The sequence below is a fragment of the Aethalodelphis obliquidens genome, unplaced genomic scaffold (genome assembly GCF_003676395.1).
Source record: "Aethalodelphis obliquidens isolate GAN/ISIS:26980383/991018 unplaced genomic scaffold, ASM367639v1 scaffold8, whole genome shotgun sequence".
NCBI lineage: Eukaryota > Metazoa > Chordata > Mammalia > Artiodactyla > Delphinidae > Aethalodelphis > Aethalodelphis obliquidens.
In genome coordinates this window covers 55,642,105-55,668,247 of record NW_020837952.1, presented here as the reverse complement: position 1 = coordinate 55,668,247, position 26,143 = coordinate 55,642,105, and the positions used below count along the sequence as shown (strand labels likewise).

The window sequence follows — 26,143 nt, the reverse complement described above, 5'->3', positions numbered from 1 at the left end:
TGAGAGTTATGGGAGTGTGGCCCCCCACCCTGCAAAACCTGCTCCCAGCCCTCCTGGAAAGCCTGGTTCCTCAGCAGCCCCAGTGCCACAGATGGGTTGGGGTCATCCCGGGGTCTGTGAGGGCAGTGCCCCTCAGATATCCTGTGCATCTCAGTTTAGAGCTCATGTTACAAGCTCCCCCCCCCCCCCCGCAACTCGTTCCACCCTTCAGGCGGGTGGAACCAACAGGCCAGGAAGAAACAGGCAAGATGTTTACTCATTCATTCGTTCCTTCAGCAGACATTTATTGAGCAACTATTGTACGGTAGGAGCTGGAATGGGTGCAGACCCATAGCTGGAGTCTAGTGCTAGACCCGTATACGGACAATGACAATACTGTGGGGGACGTGCTCTGGGGACCCAGAGCGAGCACCGAGTCTGGGGGCTCTTCCTGGAGGAGGTGTCGGCTAAGACGAGCCTGACAGGAGGAAAAGGAGGGGGTGTTCTTCCCCCACCCTCAACATGGGCGTGGTGTCTGCAAGGAGAGGTGCTACAGGAAAGGGGTTCTGCTCAGCACGGCATTCAGGCCCAGGGGCCATGGGGTCCCTGCTGCCTCTGCTGTCCCAGTCCTGCCGCTTCTAACCAGTGCACAAAGCCATCTCAATTTACGTCTGCCTCACTCAAGAGCCGGGCGGTCCCAGAGTGCCAGGAGTGGCTCTCCTTCCCCTTTCCTTTTCCCAGTGCTTGACACAGCAAACCGCAGGTGCCCGATGCTGCCGCTCCCAGGAGCCCTGCCCCATCACATCCCCCCTGAGGCCGAGCTGTGTGCTCCCTCGTTGTGCTCCTACAGCACTTTGTATGTGAGTCAGAGCTCACATTGGTCCAGCACCCTCAGCTGGCAAAGTGCTTTGCAGGTATTCGTGTGTTTGATGCTCACCGAAGCCCTGTGTAGGAAGTGTCGTTGCGGTCATCGTCATCGCCGCCAGGACACAGCACAGCATGGTGGCTGAGGCAAGTGTGTGGGCTCTGCAGCTGGACTACTTGGGTTCCAGTCCTGACTCCACCACTATGTGACCCTGAACTCTGTGGCTATGTGACCTTGAACAAGTTGCTTCACCTCTCTGTGCTTCGATGTCTCCATTCATAAGAGTAAACATATCTCATTGGAGCATTGAGAAACCACGTGCAGAGTAGGAAGAACACCACCAACCGTAAGGCACCTCAATAATAATAGTGGTGGCTATTGTCAATTATAAATAAGGATACAGAAGATCAAAGTCAAGAACACCTAGCTGTCCAGCGGAGCAGGCTTTTATCTCTAAGTCTCTAGACTTCAGGTCTTGTGTTTGAGGATTATCTTCCTATCTCCCCCACCCATCTCCCTTGTCACCCTGTCTCCTGATTTATCTGTTTATGCGTCTGCCTGTCCTTCAGCATGGGGGCTCCTCCAGGGCAGTATCGGCATCATGCCGTCTCCCCAGTGCCTGGAACAGTGTCTGTTCCGGTGTCTGAGGGAACATGCAAAAGCTTTGTCGAAGGAATGATGTACTCCGTGTCCCAGGCATTCTGCTCTGTGCTTCCACACGGATTACCTCATCTGAGCCTCCAGACCACGCTATGAAGTAGATAGAAATCTTTCGACAACAGTATTGAGCTACAATAAAGCACTTATCAGTCTAGATATGTGTGAATACTTGTGAACTCATCATCACCAGCAAAGATGACAAACATTTCCACCACCCCTAAAAATTTCCCATGCCTCTTGGAAATCCCTCCCTCCCTCCAATTACAGTTGTCTCTCCAGTGTACAGGGAAGGAAGTCGAGGGACTGAGAAGTTGGCCAGCAAGTGGCCGTTGCAGTATTTGAACCAAGGTGACCTGCCCCTGGCCCGCCTCTTGGCCACCGTGCCATGCTGCGTAGGCAGTAATGGGCAGAGGGCGGGTGCGTGTGGCTGTTTGTAGAGAGGCCCTCCTGGGACATCCGCCCTCCCTGCTGCCCCCGCTCAGGGCCAAGAAGACAATTCATGAAGAGACGGTGAGTGTGCCTGTCTCAGTGACTAAGGGTGTGTGCACACGTGAGGAGCAGGCTGCCACCCCGTAGGGATGTTTGGGTACAAAGGGCAGATGACACAGACAGCACAACGGGACCAGATAAAGGTGTCCTAAAGCCAGGAGCCGGGCGATGCGGCGCGTGGGTCTCGTGGTGGGTGCTGGGCTCAGCGTGCGAGCGTGTGACTCTGTGACTGTCAGCATATGACTGCTGAAGGAAGGGACGTAGCAGCTCCCGGAGCTGGGGGGCGGAAGGCGTTAACTGTGTGAATGCTGGCATGGGTGGGGGGCCCTGGGTCTCCAAGCTCTGGGCTGAGAGAGGTAGTAAACATCAGGGCGACTGGAGGATCGTGATGGCGGCCCTGCAAGGATGCTGCAGGGCTGTGGAGGTTTGTGCGACTGCAGTTCAACAAATTCAAATTCAACCAATGCCAGCAACGCCTGTTGTGTGCCAGGCAACCAGCTAGGAGGAGGAGACGTGCACCCAGCTTTCAGCTGAATGGTACTGGCTGCAGGGTTTGTGTGATCACCTTGTGGCTTTTTGGGGGCTGGCTGCTTTTGGCCCTTTCTGCCATTAAGTCCTCACGATAACCCTATCCCACTTTGAGGCAAGATGGAGGAGCACAGAAAGGAAGTGACTTGCCCAAGGTGACCCAGCTACTCAGCACCAGGGCAGGATCTGCAGAGCCTGAGTCCTTCACCACCATGCCTGTGCTACGGTGCAAATGTCTGGTCCTGGAGGTGCGGGCTTGCACTTCTGCAAGCCAGCGGCCTTGGAGACACCCCTGCCCCCAACCACGTGGGCTAGAAACCAGGCCACAGCCACTGTGCTGAGAGGCCCAGCGTTTGGTTGCTCCTAGCTCTACCTTCCCAGGGACCAGATTTCTGGGCGGAGGGGCTGCTGGGCTTTTGGAAACCCCTAGGCACCCCATCCTCGCCTCAGGCCCTCCAGGAGCTCCCGCCCCCCTTCCCCCCTCCCGGTACTGACTCTCGGCCAGAAGAGGAAAGGCTGTCTCCACCCACCTCTCGCACTCTCCCTTCTCCTTTATAAAGGCCGGAACAGCTGAAAGGGTGGCAACTTCTCCTCCTGCCGCTGGGAGCAGCCCGCCTGCCTCCCCGTGCGCCCGCAGCCTCCCCCGCTGCCTCCCTGAGGGCTCCCCTCTGGCCGCCAGCGCCCATCTTTCATTCCCGAGATAGGGATATTTTGCGCGCACACACAGACACACACGCGCAAAAAGGGGGAAAAAAGCCCACCCTCCAGCCTCGTTGCAAAGAGAAAGCCGGAGCAGCCGCAACTCGCAGCCCGTAGAGGACGCCCAGAGCGGCGAGCGGGCGGGCAGACGAACCGACCGACTCGCGCCGCGTCCACCTGTCTGCCGGGCCCGGTCCAGCGCGCAGCGGGCACGACGCGCGCGCGGAGCAGCCGTGCCCGCCGCCCGGGCCCCGCGCCAGGGCGCACACGCTCCGGCCCCCCCCACCCGGCCCGGGCGGGAGTTTGCACCTCTCCCTGCCCGGGTACTCGAGCCGCCGCTGCAAAGCCAACTTTGGAAAAAGTTTTTTTGGGGAGACTTTGGCTTTGAGGTGCCCAGCTCTGCGCTTTCCGACTTCGGGGGCCTTTCCAGAAAATGTTGCAAAAAACCTAAGCCGGCGGGCAGAGGAAAACGCCTTTAGCCGGCGAGCGAAGACGAACCATCGACTGCCGTGTTCTTTTTCCTCTTCGAGGTTGGAGTCCCCTGGGCGCCCCCACACGGCTAGACGCCTCGGCTGGTTCGCGACGCAGCCCCCCGGCCGTGGATGCTCGCTCGGGCTCGGGATCCGCCCAGGTAGCGGCCTCGGACCCTGGTCCGACGCCCAGGTCCTCCCCAACCCCCCAACGACGGAGCCCGGCCTGGGGGCGGCGGCGCCCGGGGGCCATGCGGGTGAGCCGCGGCGGCGGCTGCAGCGGCCTGAGCGCCTGATCGCCGCAGACCCGAGCAGAGCCCACCTCCCTCCCCAGCCCCCGCCCCCCACCCTGGCCGCGGGGGCGGCGCGCTCGGTCCACGCGTCCGGGGCCCCGCGGGGCCGGGCCCGGAGTCGGCATGAATCGCTGCTGGGCGCTCTTCCTGTCTCTCTGCTGCTACCTGCGTCTGGTCAGCGCCGAGGTGAGTTGCGACGGCGGCTGGGGCTGCTTCGCTTCATTCATTACCCCCGACCCCTACCCCCTGATCGCCCCCTCCTTTCACTGCAGTGAACTTTGGACCCATGCAGCCCCTGGGTCTGGCGCCGGGCGCTAGGTGACCTCCGAGGGCTGGGACGCGAGGTCCGGGAGGTGCCAGGCTCTAAGAGGAGGGGGCAGCGGTGCCTTTCTTTCCCAGGGGTGATCTCAGATCTCCGAGCTTTTAGACGTCAGGGGAAGGTGTGTGTGGTCCTGTCTCCCACCCCTCAGGAACCCGAGAATAAGCCCCCTTCTAGCCCAAGGGAGAGGGCTGGGGTGGTGCCGAGGCAGCAGGCAGCGCGTCCTCCCGAGCCCACTCCGGCTACAGCTTAGGTCCTGTCCCGGACCCGGCTTGCACGGGAGGTGCGAGCTCGCGCACCGGTGGTGGCAGCCACTCCAGTCTTCGGCGGGGGTGTCCGTCCCACCCTGGCTCCAGCTCCCGGTCGGGCTGGGTGCCCTCGGGGCCCGTGCAGGTCTTGCCCGGCCTCAGAGTGCGGTGCAGGAGCAGCCTGTGTCTTGGGCGCAGTGGGTGCCGAGACAGGTTTTGGGGCACTTGGGATTAGGGGAGGAGTGGGGGTCTTAGGGAATTCAGCCCCCGGGGCGGTGTGTGCCTGAGGTCGCGCCATACCTGCGCCCGCACCCTGCGAAAGAACGCACCTCTCTCCCCCGCTCGCAGGGTGCGGAGCGCGCCGCCTGTAAAAGCCTAGCAGAGCTGGGGTGTAAAAACGTCTGCGGGAGCTATCAGATTGTATTGAGTCCCCCGCACCCCTCCCAGCCTCACGTAGCAGTGAGTTGGCAAGTCTACCCGGAATCCAGGTGGGAAAGGGGGCGGGGCAGCGAGGAGGCGCGAGGTGCCGGGGAGAAGAGGGCAGCGGGGAGCGCGGCGTGTCCGGGTCCCGTCCCGCCTCTGCTCGGCCGCGGCCGGCAGCCCGCACTTCGCCTGCTCCCCGGGAGGGCCGGCCCCTCTCGGCCTCCAACGAGGCTTAGGAAGGAGGAGGCGGCGGCGAAGGGGTTAAGGTGAAGAGCTCCGAGGCCGCGGCCGGGCCTTGGGCCGCCGCCAGCGCAGGTTGTTTTGACCACGGAGGAGCCGTCGCCGTCTCCTTTTGTTCTCGGGGCTCCTCGAGGGCCGCCGGCAGCCCGCCCTGGGGCCCCGCCCTTCCGCGGCCACCCCCTGCGGCCAGCACCCGGGAGGGAGGACGCGGGGCTCAGCCCGGCAGCCTACAGGCTCCTCCCGACGCCCCCTCCTCTCCGCTCCCGCAGCCCCCCGGGCCGCGTCCAGCTGTTGCGAAGGGGGGCGCCGGCCGGCCCCAGCTGCCGCTTTGCCTCGCCGCGGGGTCTGGGGGCTGGGCCCGGTGCCAGGGCGTCCTGGGAACGGCGGCGCCCCCGTCGCTGCTCTCCGCAGCCCACCCCGCCCGGCCCCCCGACTCGCTCACTCACCCCACGCATGCACACTCTTGGCCGGAGGCGATGCTGCGCTCCGGCGGGCGGGCGGGTGCGCAGAGCGACGGGCACGCACTACCGCGGCCGGGTCGCGCGCCCGCCGCCGCCACGCCCGTGCACACGCGGGGCACACGCGCGCGCACCGCATACACACGTACGCACGGCCCCTGAACACGCAGCCTGAGCACACGTGCGCGCACACCTACGCACGCACATAGGCATGCACGGCCCCTATACCCCCATGCACCAGGTGCCCACCCCCGCGCAACAGGTGAGCCCACCGTGGGCCTTGGAACCTAGTTATCTCTGCAGCGACCCCGTTTCCTTCCTGGGTACTACGAGGGAATGGAAGCAGGGACCCTCCCGTCAGGTCCCGGCTCCACAGCACCCACTGGTTTTTGCCTGGTCAGGTCAGCTCGAAGCCCCTCAAGCATTATCCTTCTGTGGTCGCTTTTTAAAACCATGCTCGTGTGGCCGATAATGGGGGGCGCTGTGATGTTCAGAGTTTTTCTCCCTTCAAATAAGCCCTTCTTTGAACCTCCAAGACTGGATGACCCTGAATGGCTGAGGGGGTTTCCCACCCCTGACTGTTCTATCCTCTTTGGGGATCCCAGCCCGTTCTGGAGAGGCTGGGTGACAGCTGGAGAAGGCCTTCCCAGGCCTGCCCTTTCCATTTCCAGCTTCATCCAGCAACTCCTCCTCCTTTTCCAGAGCCCCAGGGGTATGAGTGTTTGGTGGGGAGGCTAGGGCACGGAAGCTGGTGCCTTTCTCCTCACGTGAGTCACAGCATCCTTGAACATGGCCTTCAGGAAGCCACAGTTGTGTAGTGCTTTGCAGTTTACGAAGCAATTTCCTGCAGAGCCTGGGTAAGCCTCAGGAGTCTCTAAGGGAGGAGACCTAAAGGGAAAACCTACTGACATGGGAGCCAGTCCAGGAGGGCTTGCTGGTGGAGGTCGCCTTGGGATTGGCCATGTCCTTGGCATGCTTGTACTGAGCCTCAGGTGGAGGCCTCAGCAGCTGGGAAGGAGGGACGGGGAGCTCTGAGGTGGGGCCTGGCTGAGGGTCGGCGGAGGCCCATAAGGTCCCATCTCCATCAGCTGAGCTGGCTTCCGGGAGGGTGACTCTCCCTGTCATGTGATGTCTCTGGCCTCTGCACCCTTCTGCCGAGAAGGAGTGAAGGGGCCCGCAGACCTTCAGTCACCCGGCTTCTTTCTGGTTTGCTAACGGCCTTAGGTAGTGGGAGACTGACTTGCTGCAGGTTCGGATCAAACAGAATTTGGAGGCTCTGGCGCAAGACCTAGGAACAGTGTGTGTGTATGTGAGAGAGAGATTGATTCAGCAGGAGTGTAAAGCGATGCTTGCCATCGGCCTCAAAAGTCCCTTTCAGAGTCTTCCCTCACCCCGCCCCCACTGAAATGCCCTTCTAGCACAACTATTTTCATTTTCTGATTTATTTAGTTGTTTATTATATGTTTTTTCTCACCAGAGTATAAACTCCCCTAGAGAGCTTTTGTCCTGGTCACCACTGTCTCCCCTGCTTAGAACGGTGCCTGGCCCATGGTGCATAATCTGTAAATATTTGTGGAAAGGACAGTGAATCCTTGCGGGGGCGGGGAGGGAAGGACCAGACGCGTATCTAGGGCTTGCTAAGTGCTTTGTAAACGTGGCCTCATTCAGTCCTCCCGCAGGGCAGCCAACGGTAGCCATGCTGCCCTCCAGTAGAAGCATCTTCATTTGAGTGCCCCTGCATCGCTCCCTCCCCCCACCCCCTTCTTGAGAGACAAGCACTTCTTTCTTTTCCATGTCTTGGTACTTGGACATTAGACTGGACAGAGAGAAAGAAACAGAAGGAAAATTTGATTGCAAAGTTTCTGGGTATCTTGAGCTGGGCCTCAGTCTATACCATCTACAAAAAAAAAAAAAAAAAAAACCGAGAAGGTTGGATCAGCTCAGAGTCCCCCAAGAGCAGCAGAATTACCTGGCCTTTTGAAAATGCAGATTCCTGGGCCCCACTCGGTGCTGGGAGTTGGGACCAGGGGTGGCTGGGGTCAGCGATTGCGATGTGCTGCCAGGGTTGTAATTGCTGCCCTGGCCTCTCTCTTCCTGGTCTAACAGTTTTTCTGCTGGAGGGAGACGCGGGAGCCCAATGGGGGGCTGGGCTAACAGTAATAGCGGAGGGTCCCAGGAGCAATACGGCAGGGAAATACTAGGTGGGAAAGGCTGGTTCTAAATGGCTTCTGCGGTCTGCCCAGAGAAGGCTTCTTCAAAGGGCTTGGCTTTGGCATTGACTCTAAATCAGGCCTGAGACTCCCAGGCAGGCGGGCGCTCTGAGGCCTTCTCCCTCTGCCAGCCACGGACAATGCCCCTGCTTGCTTGGGCCAAGCCCGTGTTGTCTCCCTCAGCTGAACAGCAGGCAGGCTGGGGAGTGTATATCTGTGTGTACAGCTGGGGCCCAGGCGGAGGGTGGGGTCCAAGCCCCTTTAATCCTCCAGCCCGGCTGGGAGCAGGTAATTCACCTGGCCTCAGCTAGCTTGTGCCCTTCCTACCTCGCGCAGCTGACGTTAGGGGTGAGGTGGGGAGGAGGCTGTTTGCCTTGGCTCCCACGGCTGGCTGTGCCCCAGCTGCCTTCTTGCCACGCCCTCGCCCTGCCAGGAACCCCAGGCCTGAGATCTGGGGCAGCTTCATCAGGGTGCCTTTCCTATCTCCGAGGGGGAGCTGCCCACCTTAAGGAGGCTTCTAGAACCTGTGCCCCTGAAACCCGGGCTCCGGGCTGCTCACCCTCCCACACCTCGAGTAACCTCTGACCCCCAGCAGGTGCCCATGTGAGCCTCTCCCAGGGCATTGCATCCTGGAGCTGACCACAGGCTGAATTTGCCCATCTCTCAGCCACCCCCAGCCCCGGAAGGGACCCACCCACCAGCCCACAAGGCCCGAGGCAAGTGCCAGTGTGGGGCTCCGGTGTCATTTCCTGTGGTCCGGCACGGGGGACAATGCAAAGCCACATGCTCTCCACCTACCCACCATCATCCTCAAAAATGTCCTGCCCTGCAGGCCCCGCGCATGCGTGCTGCTCGCTGCTGCCCTCAAGGAACCACACTGAAGGAATGCATGGGGATCACAGCAGGACTCATTAACTACCCATCATTTGCGGGCTGCTCTGCTAGGTGCGGTTCCGCCTCCCAGTAATGCCGCTGAGGTATTATTAGCCCCATTTAAAAGATAAAGAAGCGGAGGTTGTGTTAGTTTCTGCTGTATAACAAAGTGAATCAGCCATATGTATACATATATCCCCATATCCCCTCCCTCTTGCGTCTCCCTCCCACCCTCCCTATCCCACTCCTCTAGGTGGTCACAAAGCACGGAGCTGATCTCCCTGTGCTATTATACTCCAATCGAGATGTTAAAAAAAAAAAAAGAAAGCAATTCCATTTATAATAACATCAATAAGAATAATATACTTAGGAATAAAATTAACAAAAGGAGTATAAGATTTGTACGTTGAAAAGTACAAAGCATTGTTGAAAGAAATTTTAAAATATCTAAATAAAAAGAATGACATCCATGTTCATGGGTTAGGATAGTAAATACTGTTAGGATGGCATTAATCTTCAAATTGATCTACACATTCCACTCAATTTCTATCAAAATCCCAACTGGCTTCTTTGCAGAAATTGGCAATTCAGAATTCATAGAGTTATGCAACCGTCGCCCATTATTTAATTTTAATAATACTAATATGCACCCAAAGAGAAATATAAGAATTTTAATAACAGCCCTATTCATAATAGCCTCAAAATGGAGACAACCCAAAAATGTATCGAGTAAAACGTATAAATAAATTGGGGAATACGTATTTAATAGAATGTAAATGAATGAACCACTACTAAATACAGCAACCTGGATAAGTCTCACAAATATAATGTTGAACAAAGAAGCCCATGACCAAAGAGAACATAGTTCAGAATCAGACCAACCTAACAGTAATAGAAACTGGGAACAGGAATAGAAACTGGCCACCCTTAAAAGGAGTTGTGACTAAGAGGAGATGCAAGGAGAGCATCTCAGGTGCTGGGATGGCCTGTTTATTTCTCAAGGTATGTGTTTACTTTGTGAAAATTCATTAAGCTGTATACTTATGACCTCTGTACTTTAATGTGTGTATGTTACACTTCAATAAAAAGTTGGACTTAAAAAAACAAGAAGCTGAGGTTTTAGGTTGTTAAAAGCCTGACTCCAAGAACCCAGGTTTCCCTGGCAGCTGAAGCCCTTGCTTTGTCTTCTACGGAGCTTTTCCATCTCTTCACTGTGGATGTTTGGGACCAGAGAATTCTTTATTGTGAGGCTGTCCTGTGCACAGAAGGATGGTTAGCAGCCTCAATCGCCTCCACCTACTAGATGCCAGTAGCATTCCTCTATTTATAACCACCAAAAATGCCTCCAGACATGACCAGTGTCCCCGGGGGGCCCACCGGCCCCTGATTGAGAACTGCTGTTCGTGACCCCTGCAGGGTGGGGAGCTGACAGAAACTGAGGTTAATGTCCAGGCAGCTCCATGGCACTGGGAGGGAGGGGCCCACTCTGCCACTTACGAGTCGTGTAGACCTGTAGCTGTTTACTGAATTTTTCTAAGCCTCAGCTTCCTCATCTGGAAGATGGGAACACAAAAAGTGCCAGGCTCTTGGGGTTGGTAGTTGGTACAGCATTTAACTCAGTGTCTGGCCTGTAGTTAGCACTTCACAGAAGTTAGCTGTGGTTTTAGTGTCAAATCCAGGAGCTCTCAGGGTGTTCTGGGCATCCAGTGGCCAAATTACTGAAAAGCACGTGCAGGAATGGCATCTGCTTAGAAGAAAGTGGACCCTTTAGGAGGCAGTGTGCTCGGGGGTGGTCCTCCTGGTGGAGGAGGGGGAGAATCATACAGGAGACAACTCCAGAGACAAGGGGAGAGTCCTTCATGCATGTTACCAGTATTTATCGAGCATCTACTGTGTGCTTCTCCCACCTCTCCCGTCTGTATCCTGGGCTCTTCCCCACTCAGCCTGGGAGGTTGTGGGTTTGTTTCCATGAGATGGCATCTCCTTTGCATCACAGGCTGGGTCCGGGGCATCTGCTAGGTAGGCCTGTCTGGGAGTCTGCCTACTCTGCCTTGGCCGGCGGCAGCAGCGGCAGCCAGCTCTCCAGGGGCGAGGAGGTCTTGGCACGAGTGCTCTGTGCCATTTGGTCCTGGGCCTTTGGGCCCCTCTCCTGGGGGGTTAATTGAATCATTACTCCGCAAGCAGCCTGGGAGACCTGGCTGGGGACCCCACCCTGGGCTTTCCTCTGCTGCTCCTCCTGAGACCCCCAGGCAGAATTAGAATTGAATCAAATATTTTCAACCCCTTCTATTTGCAACGGAGAGCCAGGATCAGAGAGGGGCGGTGGCCAACCTGAGTTCACGGGGAGGTTAGTAGTGGTAGAGGTGAAACCCTGCTCTTTGGACTACCAGATCTGGGGCAGACAAAACCCTCAGGGGCAGTGGCCTGCCTTGGGCTCCACTGGAGACCAGCCAGCCGCTTTCCGTTCCGTGGGTTGGGTCCTGTGTCCACATTTGGAGACCACCAAAGGCGTGGTCTCTCTGGGTTGGAGGAGGCAGGCCACGTGGAGGTGGGAGAGGAAAGTGAGGGGCAGCTGAGTTGACATCCCTCCCCATCTCGCACACGCATCCCCTGGTTTCCCGGCTGTGCCGTCATGGACCCCCAGCTCCCAGCCAAGCTTACTGCTAGACCCCCGCCCTTCTCTCCCTCATACCTCCCGACCACCCTAGGCACCAGGCAGGCTTATAAGCTCCACGTGCGAATGAAGAAACTCAGCTCAGAGCTCTCAGGGAATTTGCTTTAAGAGCGGACATGGCCACACTCCACCCTGGCCTCTGACTCCAGGGCTGACTCCAGCGGCCAGGCCCGCGTGTGGTGGGACCCCTGGAGGAGGTGTTGATAAGTGCTAGAACCTGGTCAGTCACCAGGCTCCTAACAGACCTTTCGGGGAGCACCCCGGGGACTGGCCACGAGGCAGGGCGAGGGCGGCGTTCCTTCCTCGAGGCAGCCTGTGGGAAGCCTCTCAGCACTCCAGTCTTTGGAGTGTTCAGTGCACCAGCTCGAGCAGGGGCGCCTCCCTTCTTAATCCAGGGAAACTGAGGCACAGACTTGTGTAACCCAAGGTCAGGCAGTAGTAAGTCAGGTCTGCTGAAACCCTCCCCAGGGGCTCCTCCCACAAGGCGGAGCCCTCCTGTGTGTTTACGTGTGCACGTGCATGTGTCTGCATGGATGTGAGTTCGGACACGCAGCAGATCTTGCGCATTTTCTTTGCCCCGAGGCACAAGAAAGAGGCCCTCGCCTCTTTTTCAAGACCTTTGGCATCAGCCCCTCAGGTCTCCCTGGACCGTGGCGGACGGGGCCGTGACATTCCTATGAGGGCTGCTCTCATGTTATTGTAGGACCTGTGATTTCCCTGGAGGAAGCCCGGTCTCCAAATGGGGCCTGTTAAAGTGCTTATTAAGTTTCAAGTGTTTTTGGCAACAGGCCAGAGGGGCTCTAAAAATAGGGTTTGGTTGGGCACGGGGCACTGGGGAGCTTTCAGGGTTCCCCACTGTATCTGAGGATTCCCTTCCCTCCTCTTTTGAGTGAGAGACTGAATAGATAACGCTAGTACATGTGGCCTCCTGAGACCATCCAGTTCTTCAAGCATCTGTTAAACACCTTGTGTACCCAGGAGGCTGGGGGTACAGGCTCTGCCCTCAGAAAGACCTGGATCTGAAAGCAGGTTCTGCTGATAATCGGCTGTAGGATTCCGACAAAGGATGTCGCCTATTTGAGCCTCTGTTTTTACCTCTGTCAAATGGGGGTTTTTCGATCTCCCATGACAAATGCTGGCCGCCTTTAGCTGTCAGGCGTGGAGGGGAAGCAGAGAGAAATCAGGATGTTGGAGCCTCCAGAACCTGTAGTGTGATGGGGGGACAGATACATACAATCAAATCTAACTTAAAGCAAGCTGAGGTTCTGTGTGGGGGGGAGGGACGCAGAACTGAGCTGCATCTTAGAGGCTTCCGCAGGTTCTGGTCCCGGGCCTTTGTGGTCCTGGTTGTCAGGCCTGGAATCACCCCCCGACCCCTGCCTGCCCCCGGCCTGGCTGTCCATTTGTCCGTGGCCAAGGGGCCCTATGGAACTTGCCATAGGAGGGAGTGTGTGTGTTGGGGGGAAGAGGGCCACGGCTGGGAAGCCCTTGCTCCCAGCTCACTTGTCCCCCCTGTGTCTGCCTGGCAGGGGGACCCCATTCCCGAGGAGCTCTACGAGATGCTGAGTGACCACTCCATTCGTTCCTTCAATGACCTCCAGCGTCTGCTGCACGGAGACTCCGGAGGTGAGTGGAGCCCTCGTCCCATGCTCTGGCCCTCCGCTGAGTCCTGGGGAGCCGGGCGGGCATCCCCGCTGCCAAGGGGGGCAGGGCATCTGGCAAGGGCATCCCCGCTCCCTTGGCATCCAGAGACCCAGAGGCCTGTGGCAGCCACGCAGGGCTTGGCCACACCTGTCCCAGGCAGGCCTGGGTAGGCGGACGGGTTGCTACCTGGGATGTGGGGTGTGGCGGGAGAAGCTCCCACATGTGGCTCTGGCGGGGTGCAGAGGATGGGGTGCCGAGAGGAGGGGCCAGGGAGAAGGTATCCAGGGCATCTGCCGCATGTGCATCCGGGTGTGGACCCAGCCGGGGAGGGAGGTACCAGAGCGGCCCTCTCCCTGCCCCTCCGGCCGAGGGCCCAGTCTCCAAGGTCTCCGGGGGACACCTGGCCCACACTAGTGGGCAGCCCTGCCCTTGCCCAAGAGCGCGCTCAGCGCATGGGCACGTGCTTGGCGGCACACACGTGGCGGGGCTGGGTCGGGAATGTATTTATAAACGCTGCCTTCAGAGCAAATTCCATTCTATTCTAACCTCTGGCCTGTTCCCTGGAGCCCTGGTCGGCAGCCCCCCTGCACCCCCAGCTCCCCTTCCCTCTGGGGTTTTGTCTCTTTGTCACTTTGTAATCCTTGCCCAGACTGCTATCTACGGGGGACAGCATTTCCTGCCTTTGTTTCCTCTCCCCGTTGGGCCCCTGGCTCCCTCTCAAAAGCATTCCCGGGCCCTTTCAAACCCGCCTGTGCTGGGGGCTGGCGAGGCAGGCGGGAGGGGGCCCCAGCTGGGCCCACCTATTGTTCACCAGGCCCCCCGCCCCACGTCTCCCACACCTCCCACCCCATGCCCGACTGGCCAGCCCTGGTCAACACAATGGGGCAACTTCCAAATTTAGCCTCTCTGCTGTTTCTTCCCAAGGCCCTTGGCCCTCACCCTCGGGCAGCCCCTGTGTACCCCGGGTGGGAGTCGGGAGCTCCGAGATGAGGTTTTCAATAGCAGGCCTGTTTCAAGGCAACCGTGTGGCTATTTTTTCCTAATCAACTTAACCTTTCCACAAAGCACATCTTTTCCCCATCTCCTCCCCACCAGGGACATTCCAGAGATGGCAGAGAGAAAGGAAGGGAGTGAGAAGGACAGACAGACGTGCTGACGCAGGAGCAGTAGGCTAGACGGAAAGGCACCAGTTATAGCACAGTCTCCTCCAAACAGGACCCACTGGGAGCCTGCACGGATGAGCTGGAGCTTTGTCCTGGGCAGGGCCAGTGGGCCGGTGGGCTGGGGAGACAGCAGGAGCGTGAGGTGCTGCATGGAGGGAGCAGGGCTTGTTCTCAACCCCCGTAGTTTATTTGCTGGCGCTGCAGCCGTCAGGAGATAGAAGGGGCTGCCCACAATTCGGTGAGGAGCTCCACGTCTCTGCAACCCTCACTTCCCGCAGCTGCTCCGGCCGCCATCTCTAGAGAGAGGGATGCGTCCAAGGAGTGCCAATGACGCTGAGATGAGGGCCACCCAGGATAGAGAAGGGAGCTGTGGTTTGTGACTTTAGGAATAAATGGACAACTTAGGGCAGAAGTGGGGCAAAAGGTTAGGGGGAGAGGGACAAACACGGTGAAAGACTGGGGGCTGGAGAGAGACTAGGGCCAAAAAGGGGGCAGGGCAAGCGCTCTCCCGACACCCACCCCCTGCCCCACCAGGCCTGGCTATTCACCCCCTGTCTCTGCCTTCAGCCTCCACCCCCATCCCTCTCCTTCCCTCCCTCTTCCCCGCCCAACTGGGCCATTGTCCGGGGCTCCAGAGGGGCTGTGTCCAGGGCATGCCGGTCCCCCCTGGGGATTCTGGGAATTTCTCCATTCAGCACTTCCTATGGGAACGCTGGGTGGAGGGGCACTGGAAACTGGCCTTCAGAGCTCTGGGTCCTCACCCTGCCCTGGAGGCCAAGGAGGGTTCTCTTACAGTAGCAAAGGGGGTGGGTTATTTTTAACTCCATTGACATGGGTTCTGTCCAAATATGTGGTTGAAGGGCCCGGAGTGGGGCTGACGATCCCTTGGCGATGCAGTCAGGGCCCCACCACCCTCTGGGCCCCATGGCCACCCTGGCATTTGTCTGGAGGGGCCCCTCGTCAGAGCTAGGACCCTCAGGTTTACAGGGAGCCAGAAGGGGAGACCGTTTTCTGGAGTGGTGTGCCAGCGCAGGGACGGGGAGGGAAGCAGTCCTCCCGCCTGCCCTGGAACCCACAGCCGAGCCCCCAGAGCCGCGGTCGAGCCAGCCAACAGTTTGCAGTGTGTGTCTGACCTCCTCTTACAGATGAAGACAGGGCTGAACTGGACCTGAATTTGACCCGGTCCCATCCTGGAGGCGAGCTGGATAGCTTATCCCGCGGGAGAAGGAGCCTGGGTAAGACTGAGGGTGAGAACGGTGGCCTCTCAAAGGTGGGAGCCAGGGAAGAATTGGGGATGCAGCCAGCCCGAGGCCAGAGGGCCTGCTCCTTCGTGCTGACACTTAGGACCGAGTGGAACTGAAGGAGCACAACCATCCTTAAATACCCTCTACCGAGCAGCTAAGTCATCATCCTCCCCCCACCGACTCACACTGTTTTCTAAATATAGTTCGTTAAAACCTCATTGGTTCATTAGTTCAACCTTGGAGGTAGAGATTATTAACCCCATTTTATAGAGTTGAAAACTGGGGCCCAGAGAGGGTAGAAAAGCAGCTGGGGTCACACAGCTAGCAAGTGGTGGGGCTGGGATCCTAAGCGGCTCTTCTTGCTTGAATCCAGTGCCGCTGGCAGGCTGCACGTCTCCTCTGCAGTGAAGTGCTATGCCTGTGACGGCAGGCGTGAAGCAGAGGAGGGTGCGGGTCACTGGGTCCCACCGAAGCTTTCTTAGGGAGGCGGGTACCTGCTCCAAGCCCCCCTTCCTCTCTGCCCACCTGCAGTCCCCAAAATTCTGTAGACCGTGGCTGGGGGGCCCACCACATAAGAGTCAGGTGGCCTGAGTTTCACTCTTTGTGAATTTGGGCAGCTAATTCAGCTCTCCGAGCCTCAGTTCCTCTACATGTGAATAATGACAGAGGACAGTCGCCCCAGCATTGACTGTAAGCCTGCTGTAGGCCAAGTTTCACTTACTCCTTTGATCGGCAAGTACAGTATAGGAACTGTTATTTTCCCATTTCATAGATGAGGAGACTGAGGCTTGAAAGAAGCAAAAACGTAAGAATAGATTACAGTGTAAACAGCAATGTGAGAGTGGCTACAAGATAATACACAAGTAAGGGCCACATGCCAGGCAAACTCATGAATGTGTGAAATCATTGAATAAAATGGTTGAGGGCTGGCGGGAGGAAACTGACGTGTACCCCACGCCAGCGCTCTCGGAACGATCTCACTTGATCCTTACAGTGGTTTTGGGGTGTAGATCTCATCATCCCCATTTTTATTTATTTCTTTGGCTGCATTGGGTCTTCGTTGCGGTGCGCAGGCTTCTCATTGCTGTGGCTTCTCTTGAGGCAGAGCGCGGGCTCTAGGCGCTCGGGCTTCAGTAGTTGTGGCTCACGGGCTCAGTAGTTGTGGCTCACGGGCTCTAGAGTGCAGGCTCAGTAGTTGTGGCTCACGGGCTTAGTTGCTCCGCGGCATGTGGGATCTTCCCGGACCAGGGCTCGAACCCGTGTCCCCTGCCTTGGCAGGCGGATTCTTAACCACTGCGCCACCAGGGAAGTCCCTGATCATTCCCATTTTGCACATGTGGAAACTGAGGCCTCAAGCCTGTCAGCAGCCTGCCCAAGTCCTGTGGCTGGTAACCCTCCACACTGGGGTTGAAGGAGATGGGACAGGCCAGCGTTTCTGAGGACGAGCAGTCCCAGAGGGGCTCCGCGCTGAGCTTTCCTGTTGATGGGGCTTCTGGACAGGCCCACCACCCTGATGGAGGTCCCCGTTCCCTCCAGGTTCCCCGACAGTCGCTGAGCCAGCCGTGATCGCCGAGTGCAAGACACGCACCGAGGTGTTCGAGATCTCGCGGCGCCTCATAGACCGCACCAACGCCAACTTCCTGGTGTGGCCGCCCTGCGTGGAGGTGCAGCGCTGCTCCGGCTGCTGCAACAACCGCAATGTGCAGTGCCGCCCCACGCAGGTGCAGCTGCGGCCCGTTCAGGTACCCAGGCCTCAGCCAGCCCGAGGGTAGGGGGCGCGGGACTCGCTGACCAGGCTTCGGGGGGCGTCCAAAGGCCTTCCTGGCGGGCTCCGGGGCTCCGTCCAGAGAGGGCTGATATCGAGAAGCTCCCTCCCGACAGGTGTGCAAAGGCTGCCCATGGGTCCGCTGAGGCCATCCAGGCTGCGGTGACCATGAGCCACAGACAGGCCCCCGGGGTGGGGCCATATGGAAAGGATGCTGCCTCCTCCTTTACAGGGATCAAATCCCCAGACATCCCTGGAACAGACAGGTCCACAAACACATCGGACGCTCAGAACGTTCTGGACAGCCGTTCAACTTCCCTCAGAGATCTCCCCTATTCAGGGCTCTCAGTTTTCTTCAGTCCAAACAGAGGGAGGCTCAGCTAGGTGCCCCAGCACCTTTAACACCTGCCCATCTCCCTTTGACAGGTTGTGTCTTTAGCAAGGAGGGCAGAGAGACCCCCACCCCCGCCCCAGGCAACAGACCCTGCAAGAGCTGGGGCAGCCCCTAGCAGAGAGTCAGAATGCTGAATCCTGTCCCCTTTCTGGAAAGATTGGGTGTACACTCTGACTCAAGGGAAATTTTAGAGTAGAGGACGTCCTGGGGAGCTCCTGGTCTCACACGGGGCAGGGCAGGGCCAGAGAAGTCTCAGCTGTCTGCTGATTTACGTGGAAAGGTTTCTGCACCCCTGGGGGCAGCCTCGCCCCCACACCAGCTCAGGCTGGGCCGAGCTGCTGCTGGGCGGTGGGCACGCCTCTCCAGGACTCAGGACCAGCTTGGTACTTCCCACCTACTCTTGCCAAGTGCCCTGCCTACCTCATCACACTGCCCTCCCCTATGGTCAGCCGTGGCCTTGCCTCGTGCCCGCCTTCCATCCCAGGCCTGGGCCTTGGGCCCAAGATTACCATGTCACTTTCTACCCCGGTGCCCACTGTCATGGTATCTCCTGTCCCCAACACTGCCAGCTCTGTCGATGGACACCTGACAGCTGACCTCCCCCTTCCCGCCTCCCTCCTGGATAAAGCCTCCCCCCACTTCCTTCCAGACAACCATCTCCCCGCCTCTGCTGCAGCCCCTGACCTTGGCTGGCGCTCAGGGAATGAGGACACCACAGGCCCCACGCTTAACCGGGAAATGCCTTTCTCCCTCTCTGGGGGATCTGAGGGGGACTGCCGGAGACCAGGTCAGGGGGGCTTGTTTTGATGGAAAAGCTACGAGAAGAGCAGAGGGCAAGGTCCTGCCATTGTTTGGGCCAAAGCGTCTACCCTGCTGCAGTCCAGGCTTTCGAGGAAAGATCACCGCAGGGGATGCTGGGTGGCAGAGCGGGCAGGCAGCTCTCTCGGCCCCTGCCTGTGCGGTCTTACGGAAGCACTTTGGTGGTTTTGTCTTCCAGGTAAGAAAGATTGAGATTGTACGGAAGAAGCCAACCTTTAAGAAGGCCACGGTGACCTTGGAGGACCACCTGGCGTGCAAGTGTGAGACGGTGGTGGCACGAACCGTGACCCGAAGTCCTGGGAGTTCCCAGGAGCAGCGAGGTAACCGCCCGTCCAGGGTCTGCCTCTAGTTGCTCAGCCCCCTTCTTCTATGGCAGGTGCCGGGGGCACGCTGGGGGAACTGGGTCTGGCCTGCCCCTGGTTAAGTTCGCCTGAAGCCTTCCACGTCACTGACGACAATCCAGGTTCCTCCCCTGCCTGGGAGGCCTTATGTGAGGATGTAGCCCCCTGTTGGCCCTCTGGCCCTGTCGCCAACCAGTCCCCCTCACTTATGCCACCCCAGCCAGGTTGGCCTGTTTGAGGGGCCAAATAAGTCTCTGCCTCAGGGCCTTTCTTTGTACACGTCACTCTGGCTGAAATTCACTCCTCCTGGCTCTTCACAAGCCTAGGTCCTGCTCTTCACTTGGGTCTCAGGTCAGAAGTCACCTCCTCCGAGAGGTCTGCCGGCCGCCCCATCCAGAGCAGCCCCCATCCCAGTCTTGCTACCGTAGCCCCCTACTTTGTTTTGTGAGTGCATGAAATGGTGGGAGGAACCATGGCCTGAATGAGAGAACGCCCTAAGGCATATATCGTAACCAGATATTTGGCGACTTGTCCTGGGGAGGAGAAATCAGACTAATTCCTTGTAGCCTTGATGAGGGAATTAGGACCAGTGGGGGGGGAGAAATCACCAGAGAGAGATTTTAACTACATATATGCATAAAGCTGGTGATCAGTCAGGAGTCCAAGATGGAATTGTCTGCCTTGTGAGGTGGTGAGTTCTGTGTTCCGGGAGGTATGCAAGTAAAGGCTGGGCAACAATGTAGCAGGGATGTGACAGATAGGGTTCAAACGCACGGATAAGTTAGAACTGGAATTCTGTTCCTGTCCTTAAATTTCACGAATTCACAATTTCAGGGCCAAGTTTGACTTCAAGAGTTGAAAGGGACTAAAAAAATGGCCCAATTGCCTCCTCTACATTTTATGGAGGAGGTGCCTGAGGCCCAGATAAGCTGAGGTCTTGCCCAAGGTCACACAGCCAGTTCCAGGTAGGGGCATAGCTAGAATTCAGGTATCCTGAAGTTCTGTTCTTGGCTCTTCCCTCACCCTGACAGCTGTCACTGGCTCTTAACTTGCCTCATCTTTGTTTTTTTTTTTTTTAAGGATTTAAAAATTTTAGAGCTAGAGATGGTCTTACAAGTCAGTCCTTCAGTGTTACTAATGGGGCTGCTGGAGCACAGAGAGGTTAAGGGACTTCATGAAGGTAGCACAGCGGCAAAGTTGAGCCTGGAACCCAGGTCTTGGAACATCTAGTTTTGGGTTCCTTTATTTTTTTCGGGACGCGGGCCTCTCACTGTTGTGGCCTCTCTCGTTGCGGAGCACAGGCTCCGGACGCGCAGGCTCAACGGCCATGGCTCACGGGCCCAGCCGCTCCGCGTCATGTGGGATCTTCCCGGACCGGGGCACAAACCCGTGTCCCCTGCATCAGCAGGCGGACTCTCAACCACTGCGCCACCAGGGAAGCCCTAGTTTTGGGTTCTTTTGACTGTATCTTGCTGCCTTTTCTCCCTCGAGGAGAAAAGTAAGGATCAAGTGAGACTCATTAAGCTAATAGGATTAGATGAGCATAAAAAAATCATGCAAGTGACTGTTTGGATTTTCAATAACTTTCTTTGGTTAGGGGACAGGACAATCTCACTGTCATTTCTTACTAACAAGCCTCCTGAAGACAGGGCCATCTCAGCCTCTTCCTCCTGTTCTAAGAGCTGAGCTGAGTCATGGATGACCTAGGAAGGCTGAGAATTTGACAGCTTCAAACCGACATGTTGTAAATTATTTGTAGAGTTAATATGGAGAATGACTGCCGTTCAGGAAAAATTATATTCTTCTTTATGTTTAGAATGGGGTTCTTTTCACTGCCTTTGTCTCATGTGATTTTCTGAACCAGTTTCTTAGGAGGCATGTTCAACCACTTGACATGTAGGTCTTGTCATTTTAGTTTCAGCATTTTGGCCCTGGGTGACAGTTCCTGTGGCAGCTGGGGGTGTGGCACGTGTGATAGTCAGTGTCAGACCTCCTGGGCTCAAATCTCTGTCCTGTCACTTATGAGCTGAGTGATGACCTTGAGCTTTTGCTCAGGCTTTTCCCAGCCCAGCGTCCTGCTGGTGGCCCTGTCTCTGGCCCTTCAATGGCCCTCTTGGGCAGCCTCCCTCAAGTGAGGACCTGAGACCCCAGTGAGTTCCTAAATTTCCTACTTGCAGCAGTGGGGTAACTGCCTCATGGGAGCCTGTGCCTGTGAGGTGGGAAGTCAGGTGTTGGCCCCAAAGTAGCTGGGTGGGCTGGGGAGAACTCTGGAGGCTCCCAGGAAGAGCCAGGCCTTGAGCCTGGCAGAGAAAACTTTCATTGCTAGGGTGTCTACCTAGGAGCCCAGGAGGAAGAGAGACATAAGTGCTCATCTTAACCAAGACTGGCAGGCACTGTGATTTACAGCCCAGTGTTGAAAGCATGGATTCCAGAGGCAGATCCCTGCATTCAAATCCCAGACTTTCTGTCTCAGTTTCCTCATCTGTTAACTGTACAAACCTATACCTGCTGTGAGGATAGATAAGCTTAGAACGTTGACAGGGGCATGCTAGCTAAGGGTTTCTGGCGATTTCCATGTATTATCTCCTAAACCTAGGGGGCCAGGGCTGCTGTTCTCAGTTTTAAAGATGTGGGAATTGAGGCACAGAGAGTGTATGTGACTTTCCCCAAAGCATACAGCTAACACTTGGGAGAGCCCAGTTTGGACCCAGGTGGTCTGGCCCACCCAACTGTACTGCCTCTCGGAGTGGCTAGGGCCAGGCAGGTGACAGGTACAACGGAGGGAAAGGCCCAGGTCAGTGGGGGAGGGGTGTGGTTATGCCCGAAGCCTAGTGACTCCCGCATCCCATGACCGGAAGAGGCTGAGGTTGGTGGGAGGAAACCTCAGTAGGGGGTCAAAGGAAGGAAAAAAGAAACAAGTGAATAAGAGCAGCTGCTGTTTACTGATCACTTCTCTAAACTTAGTGGCTTAAGACAATAGTCATTTTCTACGCTCTCTCCGTCTGTGGGTTGGCTGTGCTCAGCTGGGTGGTCCTGGTGGCATCTCTTGCAGTTGCAGTCAGTTATCTGGAGGCTGTACTAGGAGAGCTGGGCCTCTATCCCTCTCCCTGTAGTCCAGGGCCTCTCCTCCCCATGTGGCTCCCACATGTGGCAACCCCAGCAGGCGAACCAGACTTCTTATGTGACAGCACAGGGTTCCCCAAAGTGCAAAGGTGGGAGCTGCCAGGCCTTCTTAAGGCTCATGCCTGGAACTGACCAGCACCCGTCTGCCTCATTAAATTGGTTAACAGATCCAAGTCCAGTCCAGGTACAAGGGGCGTGGAAATCAGGGGCATATCAGTGGGGTAATGACAAAGAGCTTGAGGCCAGAGTTCATCTGCTCCCCTCTGTGTTTGCCAGCATATTGTCAGTTATTCCTTCCACTAGTCCTATGAGGTGGGCAGTTTGTTATCCCCATTTCACAGATGGGGAAGCAGAGGCACAGAATGGTTCAGTAATTGTCCCTAAGGTACAGCTGGTGAGCGGTGGAGTTGGGACTTGAACCCAGGAGGTCTGGCTGGCTTCAAATCCAGACTCCCCTCCCACCCCTTCTCTTAGCCCAGAGGATATGGGGAGGTCTGTGGCAGGCCTTAGTCAAGGGGATAGACACCCCCAAATCCCCGCCATTGTTCATCCACCTGCTAACCAGACCTTTCTTTCTCTCAAGCAGCCAGGACGCCCCAAACTCGGGTGACCATTCGGACGGTGCGAGTCCGCCGGCCCCCCAAGGGGAAGCACCGGAAGTTCAAGCACATGCACGGCAAGAAGGCGCTGAAGGAGACCCTCGGAGCCTAGGGGCATCTGCAGGAGAGTGCGGGCAGGTGAGGGCCCGGCGGGGAAACTGAGGCCCAGCACCCTGTGTTCCTTCTCCCTGGTCTGTGGCTTTGGCTGAGGAAGGGGTGGGGGGGAGAGGCATTTTCCCGTACAAAATCCAGGCTCTAAGCCTTGATCTCCTCTTCCAGTTATCAGTGGAGTTTTTCCACGGCACAGGTTGGGTGAGGGGCTTTAGGGACCGCTGCCCAGCTGTGTCTCAGGAGGCCCTAAGAGGATGGAGGTCTAAACCTCAAATCTTCCAGCCCTGAGCCCTGCTGGAAATCAGGGGCAGCTGGTTGACCCCAGCTCCCTGCCCCCGGTTGCCTGTAAGAGTGGGATGGAGCCCTAGGCTGTTTCTGATCCCCGTGTTCCTCTGCTTGGCCTACAGGGTTATTTAATATGGTATTTGCTGTATTGCCCCCATGGGGTCCTTGGAGTGATAATATTGTTCCCCTCGTCCGTCTGTCTCGATGCCTGATTCGGACGGCCAATGGTGCTTCCCCCACCCCTCCACGTGTCCGTCCACACTTCCACCAGTGGGTCTCCCCTCAGTGGCCTCCAGCATCTTGCCCAGAAGCTCAAGAAGGAGATGAAGGACCTGGACTCCATCGCTGTCTTCCTCTCCTGACCTGGAGAAAATGGGATGAAAGTGCAAGAGAGACTGATGGGGTCGCTGTTGGGGGAAAGGAGCTTCCTTCTCCAGTGCTGTGGACTGGCCTGAAACCCTGCACGTGGGCCTGAGGACCTCTCAGCATGGCCTGCCTGGTCCCTGGACCCGCAGCCAGCTCTGACGGGAGCACCCCCAGGCAGGCCAGGGTACTCGTACTCCTGTGGCTGAGACCATGTTGGGGAGCATAGACTGGAGAAAACCCCCTCCTGCAATGCCCAGGCCCGGTCATCTCCCCTTGGTTACCTCTGCTCACAGTGGCTTCTTTTCATTTTATACGTTTGAATTCTTTGAAGATGCGGACTCTTCCAGGCAGGGGTGGCCAGAGCACCAGGCAGCCGAGTGCCCTCTCAGACGGGTTAGAGATGAAGTTTGCTCCGGAGGTGGATGGAGATGGTGACCTGGGCATGCAGTGCCTCCTTCCACTCCCCCTGTTCACTTTTTCCTCTGTTTCATCTCTCTACCTCCACCCTGTGTCTCCTCCTGTCCTGACCCTTCAGTCTGCTCCACCAAGGGGCTCTTGGACCCCTTATTGAGGCTGCAGATAACTCCAGTCACTGCTCTGTAGGACAGAAGACCAGGGCCCAGGGCGGCAGGGGGCCTGCCTGTCATATCCCAGCCCAGCCAAGACTGCCATGTAAGGTTGTACAGGGTGTGCACTGCACAAGGGCACTGCATGCAGGGAGCACAGGTCACACACAACCGTAGACATGGCCAATTTGTATATTTATTATGACAATTTTTTGGCAGATGGAGGTAAAGTGTCTTGAGGAAAGGGATCCTTTTCCTAATTGACACAAAGGCTCTGTGTGGACTGGCTGTGCCTCTGACCCAGCCCGCAACTTGGAGCGGTCAGACAGGACTGAGCCCTTGGTGGGGGACAGGGGAGCAACACTTGTCCCTGTGGCCTCCATTTCCCCAAGTTCTCAGCTCAAGCAGTCTCCCCTTTAGGCGGGTGTGAAAAACCCAAGAGAAAGTCTCCAAGGGTAGGGGGTAGTAGCCCTTGCTCCGCCCCTGCACACGCCCCTCTTCTTAGATCTTTTTGAGTTCCATCTCTGGTGGCTCCTCCCAGGAAACCAGCTATTGGGCTGGGAGTGGGGGAGAAAAGGGAAAAGATCCCCAGGGCCCCCTAGGGGTGGGGTCTGAGCTCCCACCTCCCTTTCCACCTTCTACTGCACTTTCCCCCCTCCCCCCATCTCCCAAATCTGCTTCCTTCAGTTTGTAAAGTCGGTGATTATATTTTTGGGGGCTTTCCTTTTATTTTTTAAATGTAAAATTTATTTATATTCCGTATTTAAAGTTGTAAAAAAAAATAACCACAAAACAAAACCAAATGGATCCGCTGGAGCTCTGTCTGTTGGCACTGCGTGTGACAATTACCCTTTGCGCATTGGCAGGATTTGCCGACAGCTTACAACGGGTTCCTCTCGCGCTGGGAGACTCAGGCGCAAACTCATGCGCGCGTGCGCGCGCGCACACACGTTCACACATGCATGCGCACACGCCGGCCCGCTGCTCTGAGAGAGGCTCTGTCTGGGAGCCGGTGAGAGCCAGACATTGCACTCTGTATGGCTTGGTCCCGCTTGCAGCTCCTGACACCTGGACCCCACGTCCCTGTGCTTGTCACGGGCAGTGACGAGGGATGGGTTTCTCCAGCCTGAGGGTCTCCACAAGGGAGATGGATCCTCAGCATCGTGGGGTGGGACTGGCTGTGGGGAGGGGTTACCTAGCGTGGGGAAGGCTGGAGGAGGTCCTGGAGGGGCTGTGGGGTTTAGAAGGAACACAGCTGAAAGTTGGGGCTGGGGTCTGATCTTGGCTCAGCCCTTAGCCAGCTGTGTGGCCTTGGGCAAGTCATAGCCCCTCTCTGGTCGGAATACCATCTGAAACAGAAGAAGATGGCCAGGAGACCTGTGGCCTCCAAGGTCCAGCTGTGTGGTTCTGTGCTTCCCCTCATCCACGAAGACTTGGGTCTGATTCCATGAAAAAGATGCCAGATGTATTCTGGGTCTTACCTGCTGGCAGACTAGCGCTGACGGGGAAACCTAGGAGGTGGAGAATCTGACTCATCATACGGACTATCTAAAACTAAAACCATTTTGCCCCTGGAAGTAGTGAGCTCCCTGTCACTGGAAGTATGTAAGTGGCAGCTGGGTGACAAGTTGGCTGAGGTTAAACTGAATAACATTTGGGCTCCCCGTGATTGATTGATTGGTTGATTGATAGATTGACTGACTCATTCATTCATTCACTCGCCTTGATCCCCTACCATGTGTCTGTCTCTACCAGGGGCTTTTATAGCAATTTGGTGTAAATTCATCCTGGGATTCATAGCCCTATGCTTGAGGTGGTGGTGGTGGGCAGTGCCGATCAGAGGGATTTACCTGAAAACTCCTACCCCCTCCTGCCCGACCTGTCTCTAGGACCCTCCCCATTCCCCAAACCCCCAGGGTTCTGGGTTCCAGGGCACTAGAGAAGGCTCAGGCTGGGGGGAGGAGGGGATGGGATTTAGAGGGTAGCTGGGGAGCCAGTGCCTGTGGCATCTTGACATCTGCAAACAGCTGTGCTGTTCCATGGATGGCTGCAGGAACTTCCTGGGTGAAACAGGCAGAGCTGCCTGCATCTCTCCCTTTCCCAGACACCATCCCAGGCAGGTGCCAAACCAGGCAGCAGCAGTGTCCAGCCTGTAGGCCTCCGGGGTCCTGGTGGGCCCTCTCTGGGTTTTAGAACCGCCAAGCTAAAATGGCATTCTTCCAGAATCCCTTCTGCTGGGAACAAGGCATTCCCTTCTTCATCCCTTTTTCTGCCCTGTTGGCTGTAATACAGGCA

The 26,143-nt window shown here is 57.1% G+C and overlaps 1 protein-coding gene across 2 annotated transcripts; it reads left to right on the top strand.

Moving 5' to 3' along the window:
- Positions 1-273: 273 nt before the first annotated feature.
- PDGFB (platelet derived growth factor subunit B) lies at positions 274-24,651 on the top strand. Of its 2 annotated transcripts, none has more exons than XM_027107697.1 (7): positions 274-4,169; positions 12,958-13,054; positions 15,381-15,470; positions 17,016-17,221; positions 18,636-18,777; positions 22,508-22,658; positions 23,039-24,651. In XM_027107697.1, exons 1-6 carry the CDS (start codon positions 4,107-4,109, stop codon positions 22,630-22,632), a joined length of 723 nt encoding a protein of 240 aa, XP_026963498.1. In that variant the 5' UTR covers positions 274-4,106; the 3' UTR covers positions 22,633-22,658; positions 23,039-24,651. The 2 variants fall into 2 exon arrangements, with proteins under 2 accessions (XP_026963498.1, XP_026963497.1); XM_027107696.1 differs by having other exon boundaries at positions 4,063-4,169; positions 22,505-22,658; positions 23,039-24,516.
- The last annotated feature ends 1,492 nt before the right edge of the window (positions 24,652-26,143 follow it).